This window comes from Cydia splendana, chromosome Z, assembly GCF_910591565.1.
Source record: "Cydia splendana chromosome Z, ilCydSple1.2, whole genome shotgun sequence".
NCBI classification, from domain to species: Eukaryota; Metazoa; Arthropoda; class Insecta; order Lepidoptera; family Tortricidae; genus Cydia; species Cydia splendana.
The window spans coordinates 11659260-11670105 of NC_085987.1; the positions used below are offsets into that span (position 1 = coordinate 11659260).

General features: G+C 39.3%; 1 protein-coding gene across 1 annotated transcript; it reads left to right on the forward strand.

Annotated features, from left to right (window-relative positions):
- Positions 1-5510: 5510 nt before the first annotated feature.
- LOC134805044 (uncharacterized) lies at positions 5511-6430 on the forward strand. Its single transcript, XM_063778332.1, has one exon. The coding sequence runs from the start codon at positions 5537-5539 to the stop codon at positions 6428-6430; it is 894 nt and encodes a 297-aa protein (XP_063634402.1). The 5' UTR covers positions 5511-5536.
- The last annotated feature ends 4416 nt before the right edge of the window (positions 6431-10846 follow it).

Sequence of the window (10846 nt, forward strand, 5' to 3'; positions counted from 1 at the left end):
CGGTACTAGAGAAAGGTGGCCCATTATCTGAAACTATTTGTTTGGGTAACCCCCACCTGCTAAATAATTCGCACAAAATGGCAATTACAGCAGTAGCTGTGGTACTAATCATGTGGAATATTTCCACCCATTTGGACATCGCGTCAATTACTACAAGATAAGTCTTTCCGGCAATTGGACCCATAAAGTCGAGATGAATTCTAGACCATTGCCGATCCGGCCAAGGCCACATGCAAGGCGCTTGCTTTGGTGGAGCATCCGCTTGTACTGCACACGCGTCGCACTCGCGGCACATGCGTTCTACTGCCTCGTCGACCCCGGGCCACCAGACATAACTCCTAGCTAAAGCTTTAGACTTCACTATACCCATGTGAGGCTCGTGGAGCATCCGTAATACCCGATCCCTGCATGACTCCGGAATCACTAACCTGTAACCCCACATAACGCAACCCAGCTCTTCGTATAGTTCGACCTTCCTATTAAAAAATGGTTGTAGCCCAATTATGTCACAATCTGCGGGCCAACCCTCTCTAATGTACCTTAAAACCCGTGCCATTATGGGATCCCGAGCAGTCTGTGAACAAACCTCACCATAGTTGAGCAACAGAGCCTGCTGAATAAAATGCAAGTATGTCTGCTCGGGCGCTGTCGGGCTCGTTTCTCCGCACTGGACTATCGGTAACCGAGACAACCCGTCTGCTCCATTTTCGTTTGTACGAACATACTCGATAGTGTACGTATATGCTGATAAAATCAGAGCCCAGCGTTCCATGCGACTAGCGGCCATAGCTGGTATTCCTGTGTGCGGCCCGAAAATGGATACCAACGGTTTGTGATCAGTCCTAAGTGTGAAATGCCTACCATATAGGTACTGATGGAACTTATTGACGCAAAAAATTATTGCCAACGCTTCACGGTGTATTTGAGAGTAATTTTTCTCTGCGTCCGTTAGCGTCCTAGAAATGTAAGCGACTGGACGTTCACCCCCTCCACTCTGGTTTGGTTGCGACAAAACTCCACCAATTCCCCGTGCTGACGCATCACAAGTCAAACTCAGAGGACGATCTGGGTCATAGTAGGCTAAAACCGGCGCAGTGGATAACACTGTTTTAATTTCTACGAACGCCTGCTCACAATCTTTCGACCAGTGCCATTCAACGTTCTTCTTTAGTAAATCATACAGTGGTACGAGCCGTCCACTTAAGTGCCTAACAAACTTTGCATAAAAGTTAATCAACCCAAGAAATGACCGCAACTCTGTGATATTACCCGGTCGGGGTATCTTGGTGATTGCTTCTATTTTATCCGGGTCCGTCTTGACCCCGTCCTTACTTAGAACATACCCCAAATATTTAATCTCGCTAACTAGGAATACACATTTCGCAGCCTTCAATCTTAACCCGTTTTGACGTAACCGACTGAAAACTTTCTCTAACGCTTGTAGATGCTCCGACACATTCTTGCCCCCAATTACTACGTCGTCCAAAAACACTTCGACGTTGGGAATTCCGCCTAACACAGTACACATAATTCGTTGGAAAATACCTGGGCTAGAAGCAAGACCGAAAACAAGCCTGTTGTATTTGAATAAACCACGATGAGTATTTATAACCGTGCAGTTGTTAGACGAATCCAACACTATTTGATTGTACGCTTGTGATAAATCGATCTTTGAAAAGAAACGTGATTCGCCCAATCGAACAATTAAATCGTCAATCTTTGGTAGTGGATAGCGGTCTACTAATAATGCCGGATTAACAGTCGCCTTGTAATCCGCACAAATCCTTAAGGAGCCGTCTGGTTTGTTTACCGGTACCAATGGAGAGGCCCAGTCGGAACAGTCGACGGGCTCGATGATGCCGTCGCGTAGCATGGCGTCCAGCTCGGCGTCGACGCGTGCGCGTAACGCGTACGGCAGCGGACGCGCACGGTGGAATACCGGGACCGCGCCGGGCCGCAACTGCAACGTCGCTTTACCGCCCGTGTACCGCCCTAATCCGCCTTGAAACAACTCCTTATACCTGTCACATAAAGTTTTAATGTTATCAGTTAATTTAGGATTTTCATTATTTCCACCTACATGATGACAGTTATCAAAAATCGGAATGCCTGTTTTTAATTCCACTAACCAATGTCGACCTATTAATGGGGTTTTACCACCCTTAATCACAAACAACTCTAACTCTTTCTCTGTAGCACCATAACGAACCTTGGGCTTTATCATTCCGGAAGGAGTCAGTGGTGTTCCGTTGTAAGACGTAAAAGAAGCACCTGGTGGTTGTAAAGGAATATCCTTGAAATAGGTGTGGTATGTCTCACTACTTATGCAGGTCGCAGCCGCACCCGTGTCGACTTCCATAGTCAGTGAATGATTATTTATGGAAACAGGTAATCTCACCGGTGGATAGTCACTTAAGCATAAGTGATGAAAATCTTCCTCCTGCAGGGCCTCCAACGTGCGATGCTCTTCTCCGTCATCTTCCGTTTTCCCGCATAGTTGATGTAGATTAGTCCGTCTTTCGCGCGACCCCTCCGTTGTCAGTTCTGGACAGACGCGACGCAAATGGCCAATGCGCCGGCACCGGCTGCACTCGTAACTCCGGAACCTGCAAGTCTGGTAAGTATGGCTGTTCGCACCGCACCCGCCGCAGTGGTGGGTGCCTCCGCCCGAACTCCGCCCTGGTGAACCACCATGTCCGCGCGATCCGCGCGTCCCGCCACGTCCTCCGTGGCCGCCAGCGTTGATACGCCGACCGTATGCCGCGGTTATAGCGTGTACTGGGTCCGCTCCCGCCCCAGCACCCTCGCCGTTAACCGCTCCCGCCGAACCGTCAACCGCAGCCGAATCTTTGATTGCGGCCTCTAAAGTCGTCGCTTTCTTAACCGCGTCCGAGAAGGTCAAACCTTCATCTTCGGCAAACAAACGTTCTCTAATCTGATCGCTTCTGATACCACATACGAACTGGTCCCGCAGATCAGTGTTTAGATTAGTCGCAAATTTACAAAACCGGGCTGCCTTCTTCAACTCCGCCACATAATCGCTGATACATTCCGTGCCCTGTCTCTTTTGCCTAAATCTGTAACGTTCCGCTAAAACTGACGGAGTCGGTTGTAAATGATCTTTGACTAATTTGACAACTGCATCGTATGTTAGCTCCGATGGATTCTTCGGACTCGCGAGGTTCGTTATCAGCTCATACGCCTCGTCCCCGACTGTAGCTATCAATGTAGGCAGTTGATTCTCCGGTTTGATATCATTTACCTTAAAATACATTTCCATTCTTTCAATGTAAGCCGACCATGTTGCGTTTTTAACGTCAAACTCTTTTATTTTACCAATCGGCATTTTCTTGCCCTATTTTATATATGTATGGTGAGAATAAATTACCGCAAGCACGCTTTTCCTTATTTCCTTTCGTCGCCAGTGTAAAATAGGGATTTAACTACTGAAATAAGCACGAATGTAAAATAGCCAATGTGAATATATTGACGACTTCCGATTGACAGACAGTTTATTTTTCTATACGTAGACAGCCTACATTGCACTTGGCACAGTTGATTGTTAGCTGGTCTTGAGCAGAAACAGACCGGTAGACATCAAGAACCACGTCTCATTTAGTGGGGTGGAGGGGGGAAGTTCGACGCCGCCGCGCTTCACTTGGAGCAACATTTCTCTAAAACTATACCTATTAGGGCATGTGATATACCATTTTCGGATAAATTAAGGATGAGGAATCTACTTTTGGAACAAAAACAATGCACTTTCTAACAAAAAAAAGCATAAAGTATAAAAGACTAAATACCTGTTTTTGAATTTTTCATAATTACCAAATTTTTTTTAAAGTGTAGCAGGAATCTGAAAACAAAAAATATAGTTGTAAGGATACACTTATTACGTTTAAGAAAATATATAGTTTATTATACAAAACTATTGATAAATGGGAGATAAAAAATAATATTAAGCGTGGGTCAGAGTGATCTCAATACAAAATATTATTAAGGTGGGAAAGTTACTTATAACCTGTTCTACAATCGTTTGTTTTTTTTAGTTTTTCATTAATAACTCGTAAACGGTAGCCCACAGCAAAAAAATATCTTTTACGTAAATAATCTGTTTCAGATTTCTTATAAAATAAGTGCTACTTTTTTTCGCTAGGATGAATATTTAAAAAAAAATTGAAGGGAGAAAATAAATTGTAAGGTCCCCTTTTTTAGTCATTCGTAAATAACTCGTAAACGATGGCCAATAGCACAAAATTTTTTATTACATGAATAATTTACATAAAATTTCCTACAAAAAAGATTATTTAAACTTTTTCGCTAGGGTCAATAATAAAAACGATATTAAAGAGAGAAAATAAATTCTAAGGTCCTCTTTTTAAATATTGACCCTAGCGAAAAAGTTTGTATAACCTTTTTTGTAGGAAAATTTATGTAAATTATTCATGTAATAAAACATTTTTTGCTATTGGCCATCGTTTACGAGTTATTTACGAATTACTAAAAAAGGAGACCTAAGTATTTATTTTCTCCCTTCAATATTTTTTTTTAATATTGATGGTAGCGAAAAAAAGTAGCACTTATTTTATAAGAAATCTGAAACAGATTATTTACGTAAAAGATATTTTTTTGCTGTGGGCTACCGTTTACGAGTTATTTACGAAAAACAAGAAAAATAAACGATTATAGAACAAATTATAAGTAACTTTCCCACCTTCATAATATTTTGTATTGAGATCAATCTGACCCACGCTTAATATTATTTTTTATCTCCCATTTATCAACAGTTTTGTATAATAAACTATATATTTTCTTAAACGTAATAAGTGTAGCTTTACGAGTCTATTTTTTGTTTTCAGATTCCTGCTACACTTTAAAAAAAAATTGATAATTATGAAAAAATCTAAAATACGTTTTTTAGTCTTTTCTACTTTATGCTTTTTTTTTGTTAGAAAGTGCATTGTTTTTGTTCCAAAACTAGATTCCTCATCTTTAATTTATCCGAAAATGATATATTACATGCCCTAATAGGTATAGTTTTAGAGAAATATTGCTCCAAGTGAAGCGCGGCAGCGTCGAACTTCCCCCCTCCCCCCTCACTAAATGAGAGGTGGCTCTCGACGGCTCCCGGTCTGTTTCTGCTCAAGACCAGCTAACAATCAACTGTGCCAAGTTTCAGCGCATAGTCTCAAAGTGCAAGGTCCCCATACAACGGTGTGCAGTAACAAACCAGCTACTAGAAATCGTATAGACAAAGCCAGTTCTAGCAATGTTGCTGTAGTAAAATATTTAAATTGGAAATTACTGGCAATCTTCCTCTAGGAACGGAGCACACATGTACAATTATGAAGGGTCACGTCATTCCAAGGAAGTCAATAGGCCTTGCTAAAAACTCTGACTATTTATATATTATAATACAAATTACACAAACACTGGTGACTTTCACTGAGTTTGATTCTTTTGCCATTGTCAAAATGAGTAATTATAGGACTATGACACAGTTGACATAGCATGACAGGTGTGCTTGCATGTTTCTATGATTTCCACATGGCACATTTTAATCCAAATTGTAATGATAGTGTCTTTTTGGACTGCAACATACTCGTATTCGCCATATTTTACAGACTGGAATGAAGTAGAAAAATTGGCAGAAATCCATCCGTATGTAGTGGCAGTATTAGATGCCAAACATGAATACATCTGTTCGGGATTTTCTATAACAGATCTAACAGTGGTTACTGCCGGTAGTTGTCTGACTGTACCGCCTGCCGCCGTCGCGATATCCGCAGTGTTGGGCGATGACGCCATCGGTAAAAACATATTACGAGTTTCACACACAAGGGTGCACAAGGCTTTCACCTGCTACGTAAGTCAAACACAACCAAGCGAGACCATAATGAATAGTAACGTTGCCCTCATTTACGTCGTTAACCATAAATTGGACTATTTCACCAGTGCAGCCGCAATCGGAGATTTTAGTCCATTTCAATTACGAAAGCAGACGTTGACTGTCATTGGCTTCGGTGAGACCGATGCTGGCACAGTAGTGCTGCAGCGACAAGTCTATATACAAAAGACGTGCGTGAATCCTCAGTGGTTTTACTGTGTATGCGGAGTAGAATCAAAAGAAACGACATACGAAAATCAATTTGGAGAAGGCGGTCCTGTTTTACTGAGTGGCAAAGTAGTAGCTATAGCGGGAGCACCATGCGGCGCACTGTTTATCCCACACACGAGCGTAAAATACAACATTTTCACCGTCGCAATGGAATATAACTCTTGGATAAGGAATAACCTGGACAACACCACTATTGAACCTAAAATACTCGATCTGAAATCTTTTGAATATACATTTAATAATTGTAGTAGTACTGCCGCCGTTGTCATATACATTATTACACTGTTATTTGCTGCTAATTTAATAAAATAATTATCGCGAATTTTGCTTTGATTGATATTAACTTATCAGGTATAATATAATTAGATGTGCTTAATGCGAGCGAACATTGTTATATTGCTCAGGAACGGTAACCGATAATTGGACGGAAATTAACATTCGTGGTTACTGGAGCTAATTATTGAGCGCGGACGGATCACGCCGGTAACAACTGAACACTGTCGCATTAATTATCGATGTATCCAAGTGTTCAATTAAATCTCAAATAAATTCACATTAGTTACATGAATTTTCGTGAAACTGAAAACATTAAATACTATAGTCATTCGGCGCATCGTTTTGTAATAACTACATATCTATGTTTGCTTATAATGCTACTTATTCATTCCAGATTTTAATCTATCACACTTATATTGAGTGAGAAAAACTATCTCAATATTATCGTTACAATTATGCTGACCTAATCCTTCCTCCTAACCTAATCCTTTAACACTTTCCCTGTTCGGGCGTCCGGTCCCAATCTGAGATGACCTCAGATTGGGACCGGACGCCCGAACAGGGAAAAGCTTTTTTCAGGAGACCTTGCTTCCACTATTTGTTCACTTCGACTTCAAAGTGGAAGCACACTTGAACGTGTGACTCTGTCATATTATTTTGTAAGGGGATAGTGAACGTGTTAATAATAATAACTCATTTTTATATTTAAAAAAACTGTACTATATCTTAAAAATGAAAATTTATACCTAGTGCAAATAGCAATATCTATGGACGAAACAGTAGGCAACAACTGGTGTTTTTTCTTATAAATGTGAACCTAATCTTATGTACCTATTTAATATTGTAAGTTACTATAAGCGTAAATAGCAGAACTGACAACAATACATTGTTTCTTATGAGTAGCATATTGAGTTTCAGGGTTGTGTAATCAAAGGATTCTAACACGAACCTTAATTGTTAAATCTTTGTAGCTACCTACTAAACCGGTGGTAGCCGAGTGGATATGACGCCCGACTTTCAATCCGGAGGTCGCGGGTTCAAATCCTGGCTAGTATAGTTCGTAGCTTTGTAACAGAGCCCGGAGGCTAATCCTATTGTCTATTGTTAAGTAAAACCGCACGTGCTACTTACCTGCAAAAAAGGGTCATACTTATTCTATTTTGCACCTGAGCGCGGGCTAGTCCAACGCTCAAAAAACCAGTGTAGGTGCGCTCTCCGATAACGCGCCTTTGTTACGCATCTCGATGACACATTTTAGACTGGTTCTGTAGTGTTCGACTCGCCGGCACTCAGTAACCGAATTACGCAGGTTTTTATGCAGGCGGTTGCCTACGAACTATACCAATGAGTTTTTCGGAACTTATGTACGAAATATCATTTGATATTTACCACTAGCTTTTCGGTTAAGGAAAAACATCGTGAGGAAACTTGCATACATCTGCGAAGAAATTCAAAGGTGTATGTGAAGTCCCCAATCCGCATTGGGCTAGCGTGGGGACTACCCAAGTAACACAAAATTAGCTGAATATTGTTTGAATAATAGAGCATGCCGTACTGAATGCTGAATAAGGTAGCTGTATATCTTCTGTATAAGCGCTAATACAGACGTTATACAGAAGGTTTGGGCGCAAAGTGGGCATGCCCACGCCGCTTAAAACTGAATAACAGTAATGTAATAGCTGTATAAGTGTGTGCCCACACATTGGACCGCTGAATAACACTTGTATAGAGGCTGTCAAAAGCTTCTATACCGCTTTTAAACCAAAGTTATCCAGCTTTGTATAGAATGACTCAGTTAGTCACACGTTATGCAGCTTTTGGTTCAAAAGTGCATTGTTACAGAAAATATATTCAGCTATTTGTGTATGATTTGTCTTCCATTTTAATTTGTGAACTCGTGTCAAAGTGTAGTTTCTGAAGTGAATACAAAATAAGGAGGACATTACCCATATATTGATTTGATGTTTACATAACATCAATTTCATTGCGCATGCGACTTTACTGTAAATATATATATACATTTTATTTAAAATTTTATAGCGCCGCGTAAATAATGCACTGTTTAGAAAGTAAATATAGAAAATTTAGTACTCCACTTTTAAATTTGTAATTTTTTTGCGGTGTTTAGATGTTTTAGTGATAGAAAATGTACTTTAACAAGCTACGATAAAACTAGTTTTATAAATTAATATAAATGGGTTTTTCAGTTCATTTTAAATTCCTATTTAATTGTAGAGGTTAGAATATGAGCAACCGTAATGGCGTCCGACTGTGCTGAATATAAGCTGCTGCCACAGCTATTATGTGCTAAATTTCTGAATAGGCATTCACATTATTCGCGTTACTAAGCTACATGTTAGATAATATTTAAGTTATATGATAAATCTGGGGGCACGGCAGATTACACAGTTATTTTTTCCGTTATCAGTTCCGACAAATATGTAGTAGGTAAAGGTACACGCAAAGATGTACGACGTGAGTACGAAGATGTATATAGTATGAGTATGGTATGGTTACGAGTATGGTATGAATATGAATATGGTATAGGTGCGAAGGTGCGGGTATAAAAGTAACGGGTATCACGGGTATGAGTACAAGTATAGTTTGGTATGGGCAGTATTGTTTAGGTATGAGTACGAGTATAGTGTGGGATGGGTATGAGTAGAACCACTTGAAACCTAAAAACAGTCCGTTCAAAATCGACAGGAGAACCGATTTTGCTATATTTTAATGGGGGTGATTATTTTATTTTTCACATACCCAGTCCAGTCTACAAGTTTTTAATGCAACAATATCAATAACTAGCATTTGACACCTTGTTGGTAAACATTATCTCGTTGCAGTAAGGTATGCAAATGGTCCGTTAACAGTGTTTACGATGGAAGCTAGTAATTGTTTACGTAAAATAACCAATCGAAAAGAATTGTTAAGAAAACTAAACCTCGAGTTTTTTAATAATGATTGGATTAAAGAATAAATACGCAAGATGCGTTCAAAATAAAATAAAAACAAGCTCAAGCTCAAGGCAATCAGGCTCAAGTAGCACCGTTGACCGTGTATAAAGCTACGGAACCCTCTCCACCGCGCACTTGTTGATACTAAGCAGTAGTTTGAATAGCGCTTGTCATTGCGTTCATTTTGCAGCTTTTAGCAAGAAAAGATAGTACATGTGTACTAAAATCGCTATAACTTAAGTATAAGTGTTGTTTTAGTATTTATTATTCAGACGTTATGTCTATAAAAGCCATAATTAATAAGATTTGGATTTCATTACAGCTTCCAGTAATAGCGTCCACCTTTATTCAAAAACTAGCATTAAAACAGAAACTGCAACCGCTTTTATACAGTTGAAAGTCTCCACCGACGCTTCTTTTCAGCATTTAGTAGCCACTATCACATTTTTCTTAATATTGTCTGCTTAATATCTCACAACACAGAATATATACAGCTAATTGCTGCTAATGCCGCTATTATTAAGCTTTTAGTAACCACAAATGTTTTAAGCTGAATAATGTCCATCTAACTGTGTAAGAAATAAGTAATATTCAGTTTTAATATGCAAAACCGATACTATGCAAAATTTATTCAGCATTAATTGGTATATAGGCCCCACTAGGCCCACATATTTCTTTATTCCGAATTTAGTAATTTCCACCGCTTATATTGGGTCCTTACCTATGAAATTGGCGTTTTTGTTCATAGATATAAGTCTGATCCTAGTTTTTTTTTTTTACAAAAGTACATACACAATTACAATAAAACTACAGTGCACTCAATAAACAACGATTTTACATACAATTAATTGTTATTTTTTATTGTTAAGTGTTCAGAATTAAGCCTTGAAAATAGGTCTTTTCATGTGCTGTCGGTTCGAGTATTAAAATTACTTATATTTTTCTAATGGTACCAATTTTCAAGAAATGGAGATATTGAAAACATACCTTAAAGGTGTCAAAAATTACTGGAAAAATTTTGTTTGGTTTGAATTAGCCATCAAAAAAATATCCGCAAAATTAATTGTATGGAAATTCGTGTTTCGTTGAAATTCTCCGAACAAAACGCCAATTTCATAGGTAATGACCTAATACACAAAATGTATGCAATCATAATTTGAATAAGATGATAATTTTACTCTATTATCCTGCTTGTGTGTTACTTGGGTATAGCCCAAGCCCTCTCTCGCATGAGAGGAGGCCTGTACCCAGCAGTGGGACGATATAGGCTGAGTTATTTATTATATGTACAAACGCCTTTATCCACTTGTCTCACTATAAAATGAAAGTATCGGAAAATCTGCATTTACGCTCGATCGGCGAGTCGCGAACTTCGGAACTCAGGTGGCGAGAAGCTAAGTAGAATACAATTTTGCTTATGGGAGCACGCCTCTACTTGAGAGTTCCCTCGACTTGGCATAAGATATTCAATATTTGTAGAGACTAGAGTACGAACTCG